Consider the following 20,258-nt stretch of genomic DNA (forward strand, 5'->3'; position numbering starts at 1 on the left):
GCGGCATATTATCTCTCTTTATGATCACTTGTTGGTTTGGCTGGTTTTCGCCATTTTGCATTCCGTATACTTTATGAACTGTCGGGTTTTCGCACGCTCCCTTTTTCGGTAATTACTCAACTTCATATGGCTTTTGACGTCAGATTATTTGTCATGTATGCATACACGACATAGATCGCTGTGTACTCTTAAGGTCATAATTTACCATTTGCAGATGAAACAAAAACCAGCGTAAGTACTTTAAAATAGTTCTCAAATGTGAGTAACGGATAGAAAGAACCACTGTAAAAATCTGAATCCGTATAATCGATGCTAAGTACTGCTAAATGCACAAAATGTGAACAATAGTTATAATAAGAATGCTTCCAGACTAAACCGTCTTCAGTTGTGGTTTATTGAGAAAAATACTGATATCTCCTTTATATTTTAGGCTGTATTGCGAAAATTTTATATGGTATGATATTTTGTGATACAACAAACTTACACATACGCATCAAATGTGATATCTTGAACACTTTGTAAAGTGCTCCCAAAGGTAAACAAGACCTTTAAAGGGATATGTGAGACATGTTATTAGCAGGTGCTTTTAGCAAGTGCTTAATATGAAAGGCTGGCTTCAGGTGATTATGCCCTTCACCTAGTTCAGTTTAAGATAATATCTCAGCTGGACAAATTATAACTAACAAGGTATCAATGGTCCACATGGGTAAAGTTCAGCCACTACAGAAGATGGGCAAATAAAAAAAATAATAACCTTTTCAGTCAAAAAAAAAAATGAAAAGAAAAGAGTACTTATACCATTATGAGAGCGTTGTGTTCAGGATTAAAGTGAGGCGATTATAGCTATGTTTCTCCTTGATTATTACATGGCAGGTCAGTATTCAGTGACCACCCTACTGGAAAGAACACAGTGTCCCACACAGTGTTCACAGTGTGGGCACAGTGGTTCACATAGTCGACTAAGTGAGAACGCACGAATTTAACAGTGTGAAGATGATTTCACACTGTGGTGTGATTTTCACAGAGTGTTCACATAGTAAGGTTGTGTTTCACACTGTGAATTGAAGACTCACATTGTGTTCATAAGAACACTGTTAAAACTCTCGAATTTAACAGTGTGAAGAGATTTCACACTGTGTTCACAATGTGTTCACACTGTGTTTACACTGTGTTTCTCACACTGTGGAACACTGTGTACTTTCAAGCAGGGCAGGTTTGCGTTACAGTATGTCATAGTCTCTACAGGACTCAGCCCAGAATGGTGTGCATTATTTCACCTTCAAAGACAATACAATCATTCCATCCTCATTTTATAAATGTCTCCACAGTCAGCTAGTCTGGCTCATGATGGTGATCCTGAGATGTCATTGTTAGTCCATGAAGGACGCTAACTCGCCCCATCTGTCGGGTTGTCCTCCCTGTCGCGCTACCGAATGGGTTTGTGGAGGCGGGGTACTTGAGAATGATGGCAGGTGTAATGTCTGCGTGGTGCAAAGTTTGAAAACGAGATGGGAAAGTTTACAGTGCGTGGGATTAATGAGCTCCATCATGGGATGAAATCTTCCCCTCCAGTCGTATGTTGACACCCCTCTCCATCCCACACCCATTCTCTCCTTCCCTCTATCCTCCCCTTCTCTTTCTCCCTCTTTTCTTCCCTCTATCTCTCCTTCTGTCTGTTTCTTTCTCTCTTCCATTTCATTTCTCAAGCTCTCGCATTAATTTTCACAACGCATACATCAAACCAACTTGACAACTCATTGATGGATGAATGTTTAGACAGATGGAAATAAACTCTGACGCATTGATCGATGGTTAAAAATGTGAAGCGTTAACAACTGAAAGAAATATGAACAAGTAAGAATGTAGTGGCTAAACTAGATGTGTAGAAAATAAAGAGAGATGAACTGGATTAGCTTTTCAACATATCAAGAAGATGCATGGGTAGGTTGAGAGACAGAAAGTATTACAATTAAACCCTAAAATCTGATTTTGTAAAACATCGTGGTGACTTTGGGATTTGATTGTGATATCAAAACACACTGTAAATAATCCAATTAAGTTTTTACAAACTTAACTGATTCACTGAGGTGCCGGGTCTTAAATTAAATTCGTACTTGAAGACCAAAGATGGGACATTTTATTTCAGCAGACGATCCACATTTGTGCCTCGAGAGAAAAAAACAAACATGTTGATAGCACTCAAACAGTTTAATCTTCTTCAAAACGCCGACTTTACGGAATTGCACAATGCACTTGTTTACATCCAGGATAGATTTTAAAACCTTTTTTTTTCTGGTTGGCTACTACATTAGTTTTTTTTTTTAAGTCTGCATGTTTTGTGTTCATATTGATTCACCGTTTTTCTTCTTGTTTCACGTAATGTAGCGTTTCAGTAACCTCGGAATATCTTTCTCTTATTTCTAACATGAACATTTCATATCTTTTTGAATTCATTCCAGTCACCTTTCACAAGTCCTCTCAAAGGTTTTCGACCAGTATACCTTATATATGTTCGTAACATGAAATATTGCATATGGGGCAAAGAAAAGGAGTTCAAAGTATTTTAGTTTACGATTGATGTCTTAATGGCTTGACAAACGAAAGTGATCTATTCCCAGAAAAAGAAATAATTCACAGATGTGGTTATGAGATGAATTCTTGCACGTCATAGGCAATGCTGCTGTTCTCCGCTGAAATCATTTCTTCCTTTCTCGTTCTGCTTTTACGGGAGGTATTCATTTTAATTAAATGGTCAAAGAATATGGGTACAAAATACATTGTACACATTGTTCGATCGTTTCTGCACGTGTAAAGCAGAGCGGTGTGCTTAATTTGAAAGCACTTTAACTTTGCTGACAAAGTTAGACGCAACATGAATGAAACGTACTTTTCCGTAGTTCACGTCATTACTCGATATCAGTGTTTATTTTGCTTCGGGTAGAAAGTAGACCGAGGTAGCAATATGATTTGATGCTAAATTAACTTTTTCTCTCATATAAAAGAAAATGCCGCCTGGAAACTGTCAGAAAGACGTTTAAGCTTCACTGATGTCAAGAAGAGAGTGTGATTATGTTCCCACAGTAGCAGCCCGGCCTCCAGTTACAAACATATGAGAGAGTAGGACGATAGCTTGATGATTTGAGCTCAGGCGATATTTCCTTAATTACGTCAAACAGCCCGAAGATGTGGCAGGTAAAAGAAGTATGGCAAAATTGCTTAGGAAAGGCCTCGAGAGTAGAATCTACCTATTTCCATTGATTGTGACATGAACGATTCATTCACCATCTTTTACCAATCTCTCCCCCTCTCTTGCTTTCTGCAGATCACTGAGACGGTATAAAGCAGACATCGTAGGGGAGCAAGAAGTCTAAAGAGAAGACTCGCAAGTCGCCAGACGGGGGAGAATGCAAACACTGGAGAAAATTTCGAGAGCTTGACATTCCTGACTGGACGTGTTTTGCCATCTCCAGAGATGGGCCTTCCTGAGGGTGAATGAAAGATCGGTAAACATTTGATCTGCCTCGTTCGTCTTCCCCGCAGATCATATCATATGGAAGATAAGCCGGATCTACTCCAACATTCTTTATTTTCATCTAAGTGGTGACTTCCGGGATGAAAGAGAGACGGCAATTTATCAGAAATGTTTCTTCATTCTGAAAATCTGAAGGAAAAAAAAAACAGTTGATGTTCGCAAAGAAAACACGTGCAAGACACACTTTATCTCTTGCTTCTAGTTGAATCACCTCAGTTATGTTGGCTTTAATCTTGCAGCAAGAATGACTTCTTGATTCCATGAATACTTCTAATTCCCTGGGTCAGACCATGCATCTTTCAACGTGTGGACTAATTTACTACTTGTCTTCCCCATGGAATTTTGGGAATTGTTTTGGTCTGGTCCGGCAGCTGCTGGGTATGCGTTAATAATAGCAGCGGCAGTGATTTTGAAGATCAATGAACGACGTTGGATGCCACATTAAGTGATTGGCTGCATTCATAGAGCCAGTGGTGACAGGGAATTCCCTCGCTGTATGCTACCTCGCCCTGCGCAAATTCAATCAACACAATTCGACCACTATTCCCTACTATTTAGTGGTTTGAGGCAGTTCTCTATTCCCACTCTCACATGGAGTGACAAGCGTTGCGATAATCGTGTTTAACAGATGGTTACAATCAAATAAAGGCGACGTGAACGATCGAACGAGGATAGGAGTGCAGTTTGATTCGTCGCATATCGCTGTTTACTCTCCGCCCATCCTCGGCCTTCTGGGGAAATTCATCAGTTTGCCGAACCCAAGCGCGTAAGATCGGCAACATCACGGGCATTCGCGATTTCACGCTGATATAATTCAATCAATCTGGATCGATCTCGCATGAAGCAAGCTGGTCGTGTTAATCAAGGCAGTCATCATGTATTCACGCGCAGAAATCTGAAGCAAAAATCTCGGAGCAAAATGCCTTGTCGTTTGTTTTCTTCCTCGCGTGTGCCCAAATTTATCATCGCCGTGGAAATTTCCCTTTTCGACCTCGTGTTTGTGTGCTACATCAGCTTTTATTGAGAGAGAAAGCTCGAGCTGTGTTATCAGCGGTTTTGTTATTGGTCGTCTTTTCAATCTTATTTGGAAGCTTAGCACATGATTTTCTATCGCAGCTTTGTTTGAAACACGTAAATCCTCGACAAATGTTGCCCAAAAAATGCTCAGAATACAAAAGGTCACCCGTAATAACACTTTACAGAGGAAAAGATATTTTCTCGCATTTAGTGTCGTCTATAGTCCTGACAGTTATCAATACTGAACATACAGTACTGATATAAGATAGATGATGATCCAGAATTGATACGAGTGTTTGTCTTAAGCGATGTCAAGGATTTTAAGTAATTAAAATCTATTGCAGAGAGAGTCACTGTTTCACTTGTCCTCTCCATATTTAAGGGGATATTAAAATATAAAGCTTGGATTGTTTGACGTGAGACGTTGTTGGTAAAGGATAGATTTTAGGGCGCAATGGCGCTAAAGCAGCACGAAGCAGTATTTCAACTGTTGAGCGTGAATTCAACATACCACATGGTGGGCTCACAGACGCCCCCACGCTACACTGAAGGAGAAGGCATGGTGACGTACGTACAAGGAAATAGTACTGGAGTGACTGACAGGCCAGACACTAATGCCTCGTGCCCAGGTTTTTATGACGCCTGGACCTGGAAAGCTATAGAATGGAATTGGTTCATCATTCTTCGCCTTAGCTTGACCCTTGCTGGAATCATGGGAAACTCTTTGGTCATTCTTATTCACTACAAGTCGCAGAACGTTCGCGGAACGGATCGTTTGATCGCTGGATTAGCCGTCGCCGATCTCTTGTGCTCGATATTCCTGACGCCGATACCAACCGCAGCTAGATTATCTCACAACTGGGTCGGCCACATGTACTGTAAGCTCGTGTTCTCCAATGTGTTCGTGTGGATTCCTTTCATTGCGTCTATGTACACGCTCTGTATGATATCGCTTGAACGGTTCTTTGCCATAGTTTATCCATTTGTGTATCGTGCAAAGATCACGCCTTCACGAATCAAATATGTCTTTATCCCGATCTGGCTACTCGCTTTCGTCTTTAATATTGGTAGTTTCGTCGTCAATTCAGTACATCCAGAATCGTGTGAGTGTGTTGTAGAATTTCCGAATCAGCTTGGTAAGATGTTCCAAGGCATTGTCCTGTTCGTGTTCGAGTACGTCATCCCAATTGGAGTGATGCTCTTTGCTCACGTGAGGACGATACGAGAGCTTCATAGAGAAGCCCGCGCTCTGAAAAACAGTCGAATGGACTCGTCCTGCTTGACTCTTAACCTGCTACAAGCACGGGAGCGAGTACTCCAAATGTTGTTCGTTGTCGTGATGACTTTTATTATTTGCTGGACTCCGGATCAGTTGTGTTATCTCTTTTACAGCATCGGTGTATTTGATGACAACTTCTTACATAGTCCTCTCTACATGGCGTTCCTTCTCCTTGCCTATGTGAACTCATGTGCCAACCCGTTCATCTACACGGCCAGGAACCCGGAGTTTCGGCACGCCATTAAGGTGCTCTTCCGCAAAGCGGCTCGAGTCCAGCAGGTATTCAACACCTCTGAGTGGATCCATGATCGAACTGATGAGGTCGTTAACGAACTCGGCAATGGAACGGTGGTCGAAAGTCGTGTTTGACATAGGCAATCTGACTCTTGGACATTTACTGCTTTATCTGCATTTCTCATAGGCCTGAAATAATACAGAGGTCCTAGATATGATTTTTTATTTTCTGAAAAGAGTATATTGATATTTTATAAATCATGGAGAATTGCTGGCCATATTTATGAGTTTTAATTTCTACTTTTTCATCTAATTTGCTTGTATTTCTTTTTTACGTCTGGATCACGTGGGTTTGTGCATCAGAACGTGTCTTCATCATGTGTTCGGGTCATTCCAAGAAGAGATATGTTTGCATTTTCATGATTTGTATGAAAATATCATCTTTCGGTGCTTTATACCTTGAGTTGAGGTATGAATGCTAATGATTGCTAAGAAAACTAGAAATGAAATTACCTAGGTATACTGAAACTTTGGGAAGGAATACAATTAAATCCTGGTTGAATCCTTCGTAAACTTTAAGATTAATTACTTTCAAATTGATTAACAATTGTAATATCATGCTTTTGAGTGCTTGAATTTAGGAAATCGTAAGCACTCCGCAGGTATTACGTGTTGCTGCATTAAGAGCATGGGTGTTGAGTATCAAGTGCCGTACAGTCTGTTGATCGTGCCATGTCGTACAGTGAGAAATGTCAGCGTACACACGGGGTGATCTTTATTAATTCTTTTTGTTTGTTTATTTTTATGTTCCATATTTGGGTCTGGCAAGGTTTATAAATTACTCAGGTCGCGTCTTCATTATAGCTAGAGGGGTTTCTGATTGCATCCGAAGGGCTTTTTACACTTGCAAATTTTTGCTTAGTCCCGTACCAACGGTGGGGCTAAGGGGGGGGGGGGGGGGGGGGCTTAGCCCCACCGTTGGTACCGGACTTTCCTTAGCCCACTTTCTGTTTACACTCGTTTTTGCCAAAGTGGGCTAGCCCCACCGATAGTCCCGTACTATCTGGCCCTGCAAAATAGCAGGGTTAGCACCGCAATTGCGGTGCCAAGCAAACGAGTGTAAACAGAACGGAAAAATGATCCGGGGCTAAGCGACGGAGACAAAGTCCGACCCCCACTGACCAATCAGAAACGAGATAATCAAGTGCTGCCGGTGCGTGCGTGTACGTGTACAGTGCACAGCGTAATCATGAATATGCATGTGGTTTGGAAAATACCGGACTAAGAAATACGAGTGTAAAAAAGGTCAATTTTCTTCTTAGCCCCGGACAAGAGCTTAGTACGGGACTTATTGGCGAGTGTAAAAAGCTGAAAAAAAATGGTACGGGACTAACGATAGTCCTGGGTCAGAGAAAGTACGGGGCTAAGAAACACAAGTGTAAAAAGGGCTCGAGTCACCAGTACCTGAAAGACACACAGATTAGCTCCATATCACAGATGTGATGTCTTGTGTTAACGTACCTGTCTGCCACCAAAGGCCCGCAAGGATTCTAGAAAGAAAACTCAAAAGCTGTCCAGAAAGTCTAGCGGCATCTGTTGACAAAAGCTTGGCCATATTTAAGTATGGTGAATCCTAAAGGTCCAGTTCCCAAGCGAAGTTCATTTATCTTAACCATCTAATTTGCATTGACAAAATGGCTGCTAAATTAGACAGTGGCCTGCCCCTCCTTAACTTGTGGCTGTGGTACCAAAGTACCAGATCTGACAGATCACAACTTTAAAGACACTCAGTCGTGGCGAGTGGTTTGTGCGGCACGGAGACGAACGCAACACGCTGCCTCCCCCATTCTGTATCAAATGTAGTGACCCCCGAATGAGAATAGCGCTGGCTCAATGGGTCAGCGAAAATACGATAGGCTACAAGAGAGCTCCCTGTGCTTATCTCCTAACCCAAAATGGCTGTCCCAGCGAGCCACGAGAGCTTCCGAATGGACGCACACTCTCAGTGCGCATGCACATGAAGAGAGGCCGAAAGAGCCACGCGTCTTCTGGCCTCTCTCCTCCAATCACCGCAGCTCGCGGTGACAATATTTGTGTATGACGCGTACACACACACGCACACACACACACACACACACACACACACGCCGCAGCGTCTTCTGGCCTCTCTCCTCCAATCACCGCAGCTCGCGGTGACAATGTTTGTGTATGATGCGTACACACACACGCACACACACACACTTGTCTCAGTGGTAGCATTGCGCAATTGCATGCACAAACTTCGGTCGTTCGGAGTTTACGTACCATTAGGGATGGCGATCGGCTGCCTTTAAACAGGTATAGGCCCACTCATACCCACACCTACACTCAATCACACACACAGTTCATACTCACACTCACAATCACACTCACAATCACACTTACACTCACATTCACACTCACACTCACACTTACAGTCACATTCACACTCACACTTACACTCGCATTCACACTTTCTACACTCACACTCACAATCACACCCACACTCACACTCACATTCACACTCACAATCACACTCACAATAACATTCACACTCACACTCACACTCACATTTACACTTAAAACCACACTGGTTTATTGCCACTTGGTTTATTGCCACTTCTCAGTTCGTCCAACACCACTACGGCTAAACTCACTTGGTCTACCATCAATTTCGTCTAATGCCCGTTTGGTCTACTTCTCACTTGGTCTAATGCCCATTTTGGCAACTTATCGTTTCGTCTAATGACCAGATGATCTCAGTAATTGCAGTTTGGTCTCCTTGGACTTTTTCCCATTTTGTCTAATAAACTGTGGGTATCACACGAAGTGGGCATATCCCATCTGGAAGTAGACCAACTGGTAACGAGGCTAAGTGGCCATTGGACTAAATGGTCATTAGACGAACTGGGTGTGGACGAAACGGGATTAGACCATGTGGGTTGAGACTAAATGGCTATTAGACGAAGTGGGAGTAGACCAAGTGATAGATCACCACCACACTCACACTAACAGCTTAAAATCAGGGTGTTTTTTTTTTTCTTTTCGGTTTCGTCACTCATTTATTCTTCATATGATACTGCTATAGTTTGATAGATTTTGCATCAGCAAATAGATTGTTATCTGGGGAAAATTTAAAGGAATAACCATACAAATATTGATAAAGTTAACGTTGTAATGATATAATTGACATACCGCGATATAACATTTTGCGTTTATCATGCAACCCCATTCGAATGGGATTGGGTCATGAAGTTACTCATAATAATTTTCGGTTAATAATTGAATTGAGAGTGTAGCCTCGCTCTTCATTAAGGTTTAAATCATACTTCAGTTGTGATATTCTTAGAAGCTATGCCGGCTTAATCACCAACAGCAACACTGTAAATAGCCAGCGATCGGGGCGTAATGTGAAACCACCGTCATCGTTGGTGGCGCACTTCTGTTATATAATGCCTCTCGTTTTCTTGTTTTTGTTTTATTTTGTCGAAGTCGACGACATTGAATTGCTTTTTGTTTGATTTGATGCTTGTTTGTTGTTGTTGTTTCAGGAAGGCTAATTCATGTACCCTATACTACACGTCTCTCTTTTTTTCGACTGCCGTATTTGATCTTTAGAAATTGCGTGTTTCACAATGATGCCCTAAAACGCAAACGCAAGTGAGCTATTGGGATGACCAATGTTCGGACTGGCTGTCACACTCGATAGATCAACACCACTATCTTCGTTAGAGGGAGCAAGATTCATCAAACAGAGGAAGGGAGAGGATCACACGTCTGATAAGGCTGACTATCCCAACCTCAAACCCACCACCCAACACACACAAACACACACACAACATACGCACTGCTAATAAGATTGAAATGTTTTATTTCAAATAATATTATGTTGATAGATGATAATTATAGAGAAAGAAAACGTCTCTTGTTACTCTCAAGTCATAGCCTTTTACTATTTTGTGATTTCAGGATACCTTGTTTCAACTCTCATGTATGTTCGTATAAAGGACAGCGTTCATTCGGAAATATGCTCTTTTCAGCTGAGTTATTAGAGAAAAATATTTAAAAAATGCTGCAAATAGTAATGATAATAGCCCCCCCCCCCCCCCCCCGGGAAAAAAAAACCCAACAACAACATCAACTATAATCCTTCAAATTCCCAGCCCCACCTCTCAAGTCTCAGTCACACTCTAGATTTAATCACACAGTCGACGTCCACGAGCCGTCGGGAGGATTTCGTCTCCTACATTTAAGATGCCCTGAGGAGGACTTTAAACAGACGACAAATCAAGCAGGCTTGTTTGCGCCATCTGCCCTTCACCGACGACAATTTCAATGTTTGACCAAGTCGGCAAGAGAAGACATATTGTACTTACGTGGCGCATGCCATTCGAATTGGGCACTGGAAATGTCAAGTGTGAAGAAAAAATTGATAAATATAATATTTCTGCCCTCACACACACGGAAATCTCCCGTTTTGCCCCTCGAAATGAAAATTCGCGAAAGGAATGCAAAAGTTGACAGAGTGAATTTTGCTAGACGAACGCAGTTTAGCGACACGAGGTGCATGGAGTCAAAGCGTTCTGACCATATAAGGCATCGTATAATCTCTGTGACCAATGGGTGATCGGAAAGACAGATATCATCCTGGTCGTCGTGGTCATTGACGTCAAACTTTCTATCAGTCTCATCGTCACCATTGTAATCATATGACCATCTTGGGTAATACAGAAATTGCTTTATTTCTGCTCTGATTACAAATGTGTTGACAGAGAATGTTCTGTTTCGTCCGAAGATGATTACTCGTTTTCTACTGGAAAAGGAACCACACTAGCTGTACATGGGGCAACTTTTTTTTCAAAAATTGATTTTATATTTAAATCATATCGTTGGTTCACTCTCGTTGATTCAATGGGCATGAAGGCCGCTACTAGCAAAGCAACTTTGACCAGTTAAGCAGCGGAAATTGTTTAGTAAGCATCTGAGCCCTTTCTGCAAAGATTACCGTAGCTACTCCAATCAAATCAACACATGCAGTGGCTACTGTCTTCCCTATACTGTACCACTCCTGCTGCTACTTGTACTACGAAACTACTACTACTATGACTACTATTGCTACTGCTGCTACTACTACTACTATTCCAACAACAACTACTACAACTATTACTTCTACTATTACCACGACAAAAACTACTACCACTTCTCCTACAAGAACACTAACTACTATTGCTACTACTCTACTAATTACTACTACTACTACTATTACCATTCATACTACTACTACTATACTACTACTACTACTCAAACTCATACTTCTGCAACTACTACATGCACTACCACTACCATTGACTACTACAACGCGTATTACGACCACTATCACTAACAAACACCATTATAATGATATTAATAGTAGCACTAATACCACTGCCATTTTTTATTTGAACCCGCAACTTTTGCTGACTTTAGGTAGTACTAGAAAATGATCATAATGTAAATGACCCCAATGACCATATTAAGGTATAACAACGATTACTATACATTGGCAACAGCGACATCTGACATAAGTGATCTATTACTGCTGTTGTAGCGACTGCTGCAAATGGTACTTTTCACTATTTCAGCGAATACTAATGTTGGTGCTGTTTTACTTGCATCACCACCACCACCACCACCCCTACTGCTACAACTACTATTACCACTGCTGCTAATATTATCACTAATACTGCTAATGCTGCTGCTTTACTACTACTACTACTACTACTACTACTACTACTATCACTACTACTACTATTACTACTACAGTGTACTTCTATTACTTCCACTACTACTACAATCACGACTATTCTACTGCTACTGCTACTGCTACTACTACTGCTACTTCTACTACTACTTCTACCACAACAACTACGTTAGTCTGTTACCTACTAGTATTACTTTCACTTTTGCTGCTATTTCTGCAACAAGCACTATGAGAGATGGTACCATCGATGACTATACAGCTTACATCCACCTTATACTCTTACCATCTCACATTAAATGTCTTCATCACCATACGATGTGTCTGCTACTCCAGCTACGACTACTCTTACAAGTCTCACCTGAAAACTCAGGATGATGCTACCACTCTTCCAACCATTCTACTTCTTCAGCCAACATGGCTATCACCGGTACTATCACTAACAACACTGTTGCAGCAACTGTTGAATGCGCAATGATAACTACACGACTGCGACCTCTACTATCGGTACTAGTTTTACCGTTACTTGGTAAACTTTTACTCCAAGTGTATCCCCTACAAGTACTTCCAGCACTACTAGTCAAGGTAATAACTTCTACCAGTGAAACAAACGGGTGTCGATGGATCGCCAGTCAATCTACACTACTGGTTTTCTCCTAATTTACCATCACAACCCCTACAATTGCTACTACTCCTAATACCAATATAACTTCCATTACTTCTCATTTCGTTGGTTCTAATACGGCAAAGACTACCGCTGATGACTGATGATATTACTTTACTACTTCTCTTTACCGTCAGTGCTTTTAAGACTTTTGCTTCAACACTAACACAACTACATGTACAAGAACAACTCCAACAACTATTACCACCATCAATATCATAATTGCAGCTGCTACTACTGCTACCCCACAACTACTACAATCACTACTGCTGCTGCTACTACGTACTACTGCTACTACTTTGTAATGGTAAGAAAAATACCAAATAAAATATTAATAAAAAATAATTGTCATAATTGTTTAAGCATAATCATAGTGACAACTGTAATAACGACAACAGAACTTCTATGGAACTTGACAACAAAAATCATAACGGACCCTGCCCCCATCCCCTGCTAATGAAATCATGAAATGTATTTTTGTTACACATCATACCATTGCCTATTGTAGGAGAAAAGTATGATGAAAATCAATATCATTGCCTGTCCATACCACTAGCGTCCGATCCGTCCAACAAACAATGAAAACGGACCTTGCCGACTGAAATTGCCTGGTTAATGGAACACATCCGTTACCCTTAAGTGCACACAAATCCACCTTAGACGTTTTACTCTAAGACATGAAGGTCCTGGCAGCGGATGATTCATGACGTATGCATTCAAATTGTCTTAAAGTATGGAATATCAGCTTCATACATCAAAGAGATAGCAGCCATCGCTGCTGGCAAACAACGATAAACCATTATTTGATATGAAATCAGTTTTGAACCTTTCACTCTGTTTACTTAGGGTGCCCTTTAAAGTCATCAGACGTATAATGCACAGGAGACATTTTAACTTTTTTCCGTCGTTTTGAAAATATGGATATTCTTGATGGGTCATTTAGAATAAACAGGAGATAATCTTTCCAGTAGTAAATCACACATAAAAAGCGAGGTTTTTTCCAATGTACCTCGTTCGACGTGAAATGCTATTTTTTTATATTGCTTCATAAATTCCTCCTATTTTTTAATGTCGGACTTGGGCATTCGTTTTACCCCCTAAAGCCCCGTTTTAACAGAGCCTTTCGAATCAGAGTTACCGCGATAATGTCCGGACAATCTCTTTTTTTTCTGCCCGTTAAGATGCTAAGAGAAAGATGTTGCTCGGACGTTGTCTCGTATAACTTTTGCCAAATCATACCCTTGCCAGCTAGAGTAATTACCCCGACATTACCCTGATATTACCGCGACAATGTCCTGACCATTCTTCTTTTAAGACGCTCTCGCGGTAACATTCACTAAGACATTCAACATCCGGAAAAAGTCCAGGCAGAATGACACACCGCGCGCCGATCACGTGCATGGATTGTAACCTCTCCCCTTCTCGCATGAACGGGTAGATCGTTGTGGAAACGTACTCGAAGAAGGTTTTCGGTGTGTGTCAGTTAAGACGGGACCCCTAGCTGTCTCCTGCGGTTTCGTTGCCCGAGGCGAGAAATTTGGTTCTCCGGACGTTGTCCGGACGTTGTCCTGACGTTGTCGGGATAAGGTCTGTTAAAACACGGTATCAGATTGGAAGGGGCACTGTCATCACGCACTCATGTGACGCTGGTGATTACTAGATAATAATCAGTGGGCCAGCTCCATCTGCATTCCATAGTCGAATACCATTTCAATCTCGTCTTTTCTGATCTGGCAAGAGAGTGGAAGAACGTCCCAAAATGGCAAAGGTCAATAAATGACATTTCAAGCCATCTGAAAAGGCTCTACCGAGTCACCTACAAATGAAGTGACCAACCCACATAGACTCATTCTGAGTGATGGTCAAACTAAGCTTTTCAGTGCAGGTTCACATCCGTAGTCGCACACAAAGAGTTAGACGTCACGACTAAACCTTTAGGGTATATATATCATTGTCCATATTTGCAGTAGAATAGTATTCCTCATGCGATTAATGGATCGATAGATATGGCTTGTTTGCCTCTGTGTTTTCGTGCTCTACCATTAGATTTCCCGACTTGATATTGTAATATTATCATTGATATTGTTATTAAGGTACGCCCTTTGATTTGCGATAAATCACAATGCTATACTAAGTACTCCATACACCCGTAGGCTGTCACTCAACCTGTGAAATAGCAAGCTGTCTAACCCAGAGATGGTGTACATGAACCAACACGCTGCAAGGGAGGCCAATTTTATGGGATAATTCTGAATGTCATACTTTCCGAAAGAGCATTCTGAACCCGAGATAAGCATTGTTTAAATGTACGGTGATTGAGATGTTTTGTTTCTTTTTTTTTTGGGGGGGGGGGGGGGGAGCGTTCGTTAAATGATTAACGAGCCTACAACTCATGCCTTTTTTCATTTAATCCACAATGCTGCTGACAAAATTTTATTTCCCTGACAAGACAATTTGCACATTTATTGTTCATGTAACATTATCACCCCACAACTGTGTCTCAACGTTGTAGTTACGCTGTGTCATAGAGGGTGTTTTATCGATCATACTGACGAGAACAGACTGGCCAGTATTCAAAATGACAAGCTGTGTTCATTGAAAGATTCTGAACGTCGGCATTAGGTCGTCGTTAAAGCTTACGGAGTCACAGCTCTACCATAACAGAAGTACCTTTGTCACACCAAGGAGGTTCTCTCATACCTCCTTGGTCACACTGAGGAGATATGTCAGGTTAGATGTAAAATGCGAACAGATGAAAAATTGAGAGGCTATAGGGGACATTATCTATCAAAGCTTGGAGATTAAGATGTCAAATTAGCCACAAGTTAGCTCTAGGGAAATTCCGGGCCATTTGAAAGTTAGTCTGAAAAGAAAGAGTGAAAATTTCTAAGCACAAAAACGGCAATTTGATCAAAATCAGATCAAAATTAAGGAAGTTGTGAAATTGTTATGTTAACCTAATTTTCACGAAACAGTTCTTGAACAGTCATTATGAGTATGAAAATGATGAATTGATAGTGTCATTCCCTCACAACTTGCTTTGTACAGTTTGTACAGAAAGTTTAGAAACTTCCAGTGTTTGAAATGCAATCATGTCCCCGTCTAAAATCCTGATATATCTGACTGATCATTTTGGAAAACGGTCTGTCAAGAATAGCAATATATATTTTACAATTCTATAGCAGAAAAGTTGAATTTTCGTCACAACGATCTGTGGGAAATATGTGATTTAGTGGCATCATCAGCTCGCTCATTAACTTACATACATGTACCAATATCAACTGTGTAAGAGCTGATTTGTAAAAATTAGCGAATCTTTGAAATGTCATCACTTGCTTACTTTTAATCCGATTTTGAACAAATTTTCAGTGTTTATGTGCTTGTCATATTTGACTCTTTCTTTTTGGACTAACCTTCAACTTTGCAAATGTATGTTCTTTGCATTTTCGCGCCATATTTTCAACCAAGACGCGTTCGCCATTGTCATTGTTGGTTTATTTGTGTCTGCTGTGTAGCTCTATCAGAAATAAAATTATAAACCAAACTTACTGTGCTGCGTTGAACAAAAATGTCAAACCGGTGGGTCTTCCATTAATTTGTAGAATAACAATTTGCGCTTGGTTCGTTCATCAAATTTTCGATTAAGATTATGCAATTGCGCTTGATTAAAAGTATGCAAAGATACTGGGAAGATTGGGTTGAAAATGGAAATATGTTACTTAAGTGCGATGTACTTTGAAACAAGAGAAAACTGGAATATGTCAGTCATGGTTTTGTGTGTAAACGAATGCTATCAGATGTGATAAAATGTTCGTCATGATCCATTAAAAGATATGAAAGAAATGTGTTCACTTGTTGCTTGCGTCTTGTTCTTTTGATTGTTTGCGTGAAACGAAGACAAAGCAAACCAAAAGACATGTACACAATGCTTACATTATTCTTCTGACAGTTAAAGTCGTTCAGGACTACAAAAAAACAACAACAGTATATACCCAATCTTTAATCTTTAGATAAAAGTGTCTGAAAAGTTGAAGCGAAAGAAATCAATTGATAAAACTGAGCGGGATGGAAAAGAAAAGAACCTGTAACAATATTTACATGGATATTTATGATATATTATGTATATCTGTGTGTGTGTGTGTGTGTTTGAGTGCGTGTGCATTGCACACACACACACACACACACACACACACATACGCACGCACACACATATATTATATATATATATATATATATATATATATATATATACATATATATATATATATATATATATATATATATATATATATACATATAAACATGTGTGCGAGAGACAACAAGAGAGCAACGTCCGCCTCAGGTCTGTTTTTTGTCACTATATAGAATATATATATATATATATATATATATATATATATACATATATATATATATATATATATATATATATACATATATATATATATATATATATATATATATATATATATATATATATATTTAAATACATACTTACTGTACGTATGTAATTGTAGTATTTTGCTATAGAAATTGCTATGAAATTCAACAATAGAATATAAAAGCTAAAATATCAGCCATGACGCGTACAAAAAAAAAAAATCGTTTAATTCGTTGGAGGGCGGGTGGAAACCGCGTATATCCTACACACAACATAATCATGTCACACATTGTCAAGCACAAACTACGACTTTGGACTAGTGTTGTCGCTTTCAGAAAATTCTTTTTCTTGTGAGTAATTTAGACATCGAGTTATTTTTAGACTGGACATGGAAGATATCACCCAGCTGATACTACTGTGTGTTACAGGTAAAGGTATCATACAAACAGAAAAAGAGATATAGTTATGTTTAGTTTACGGAAAGGAATCCACCGATATTTCAGTCCTGTACCTGATGGTCAGATGATTTCACTGCGATTGTCAATATCGTCCCATTTCATGTGGACTGCCTGCCCACCCACCATTTCAAAAATTAAGAAAGTCATCAAAAATTGTATTGCTTCTCCGAAATTTGACCATATCTCTGTAGCCTAATCACCTACGCGAACCTAAATACTTTTGGACTAAAGTCCCATTGTCATTTGAAAAGGATCAACTCTCATACTAAAAAAACAAACAAACAAAAAACCATCTGTAAAATCTGTAAGGTGTGTATCATGCACGCATTGCACACATTCGCGCTTTTTTCTCTCTCTATCTCTCCCCCTCTCTCTCTCTCCCTCTATCTATCTATCTATCTATCTATCTCTGTCAGTTTATCTACCTACCCTTTTCTTTGTTTTCTTTTTTAGTTACGCCACTCATTTCTACTCCTGATTATTTCCTTATCAAATCTTATTCAATTTATTTCCACTTCTTTCTCAAGAATGCACGTATCCAAACGAATACAACAGTGATAACAAAGGATTCATGGTGAAAGTAAGTTTTCCAAGAAAAAAAAGAGTAATATTTTACAAACAACCAATTGATCATTTAGATAACAAATATTCATATATATATATATATATATATATATATATATATATATATATATATATATTCTATATCTATCTATCTGTCTATCTATCTATCGATCTATCTATCCATCTATCTATCTATCTATCTATCTATCTATCTATCTATCTATATATCTATCTATCTATCTATCTATCTGTCTGTCTCTCTGTCTGTCTATCTATCGAATAATCTACCTGACTATCCATTCCTGTGACTATCAATCCACGGACTGAGTGACAATGTGATCGTTTAGATTTAGAATTCCACAGCAGTGACGTGGAAATAGATTTATTTGACAATGTCTGGTGGGGAAAAAAAAACAATCCTTTTTTTCGATATCTCTGTTAAGTTGTCACGTGACTTTCGTCCCTCCATCGGCTGCAACGGCAGCCGGTCAAACTGCGGGAAATCGATCTCGTCAGAATAACCATCAGGAGCAATAGTTACCCCTACTGATTGTGCGCATCTAGCAAGCATAAGTTTTATAAATAGTTCAATGCTCAGAAAACGTAAGTAGGCATAACAGTTTATTGTATGCTGCCCTCTCTAGCCCGTGTCTGATTCCTCCCACGCCCTCACTTTTTCCTCTCCTGTTTTCCAAAGCAGCTTACAGCTACCATCAATGTCAACCTTCTATCTATTTTCATTCATGTTCACGTTCCAACAGCATTGCTAGACCTTATATTCTGAGGAGAAAAATCCGAGTTATGTCAGAGAGACGATATATACGTACCTCGTTTATCACTTAAATCAAGCACTTCATCTTATGTTACCGTTTACATTTGCCTGCATAGTTTTTATCATTATTATAGAAATCTACTTCATGTACCCATTAGGTGAACGCACAACTAAACACCAATTGCAATATATTCACGTTTCGAATTTGTTGATATTTGCATTGCACTCTTTTGATCTCTTTTTTTTAAATTTCAACATCCTCCCTTCTCGAACGGCGCCACTTGCCTGGTAGATACAATTTGCTGACTATCGCTAGTCAATTGGGGCGAACCACGAGGGGTAGCCATCTTTCGCTTTAAAATACTTTATATGTATGTATGTATGTTTGTATGTATGTACGTATGTATATATATATATATATATATATATATATATATATATGATAAAGAGAGAGAGAGAGAGGAAGATGATATTATATTCATTAAAATGACTTGAATCATAGAAAAATCTGAAACTTTGGATAACATAAAACACCCATTATCATTCGAAGAGTTTTAATGATTCTATCCAATATATTCATTAAAATGAATTGAATCATAGAAAAATCTGAAACTTTGTGTAACTTAAAACACCCATTATCATTCGGAGAGTTTTAATGATTCTATCCAATTTTCCCTTTTTCGTCACCTCTTCATTCAATTTCATCAGTTTTCAATTCAACTTCTTCCGGAAAGCTTCACATTGTCAAGTCCCAGCTAATTGTCGTTCATATTCGTTTCAAATTTGAACATTAATCATTTAAATTCGTAAATTGTCACTCACATTCATTTTCGCTGCTTATTGGATTAAATTCGTCGTTTTCTTAACAAAAAATATTCATATTCGTCAAGTGTTATATTGTATTTGTAAGCTCTTTATGAACAGTAATTTTACCATATCTTTAACGATGCTTCGCACGTCAAAAATGTATATAGCGGATACTTTTGATCACTGAGAATGTTGATAAGTTCGTATATATGTGTTTATTTGATTTGTGAATATAATGCTTCAGTAACATTTTCGTATTATTTGATGTTTGTATGAACACAGTTTCCTTAGTGCCTGTCGAGTGAATAGGTGTGAATAAGTGACAGAGTGCTGTGAAAGGAAATTTGTTTTTATGTATGATTAAAGCGTCATGAATTTGATGAGTAAACGATTCAATTATTTTGCAGCATTATACCATGTATAATTTGGATATAAATGAATGCCAACAGACAAATTGATATTGCTGTCTCGTGCTCAACTTCTGCAATCGACAAATCTGAATTGCAATTGACGACAGCGGGTAACAAACCACGAAATTGAACGACGGTGTTTCAAAATTGATCGACAAAAGACGAAATTGATACGAGCGTTCGCACATTCTGGAGTTTCCGGGACGAAATTGAAAACCCCTTTTTTGAAAATTGAATGAAATATGACTTCTAATTAAAGTAGGAGTTCAGTGCTCGAATGATGATTAAATGTATTGCCTTCCAGAACGCTGACTCCAACTGGCCGAATAAAATGACTTGTATAACTAAATGAGATGAAACAGAGCTAAGAAAGAGCGACGAACAT

The 20,258-nt window shown here is 39.3% G+C and overlaps 1 protein-coding gene across 1 annotated transcript; it reads left to right on the forward strand.

The window, feature by feature from the left end:
• Nucleotides 1-4,958: 4,958 nt before the first annotated feature.
• On the forward strand, nucleotides 4,959-6,404 carry LOC139724465 (galanin receptor 2a-like). Its single transcript, XM_071635602.1, has one exon. The coding sequence runs from the start codon at nucleotides 5,004-5,006 to the stop codon at nucleotides 6,195-6,197; it is 1,194 nt and encodes a 397-aa protein (XP_071491703.1). The 5' UTR covers nucleotides 4,959-5,003; the 3' UTR covers nucleotides 6,198-6,404.
• Nucleotides 6,405-20,258: the final 13,854 nt, after the last annotated feature.

This window comes from Diadema antillarum, unplaced genomic scaffold (genome assembly GCF_040938485.1).
Source record: "Diadema antillarum isolate AM-2024a unplaced genomic scaffold, OU_Dant_1.0 scf00000215, whole genome shotgun sequence".
In the NCBI taxonomy this organism is placed as follows: Eukaryota; Metazoa; Echinodermata; class Echinoidea; order Diadematoida; family Diadematidae; genus Diadema; species Diadema antillarum.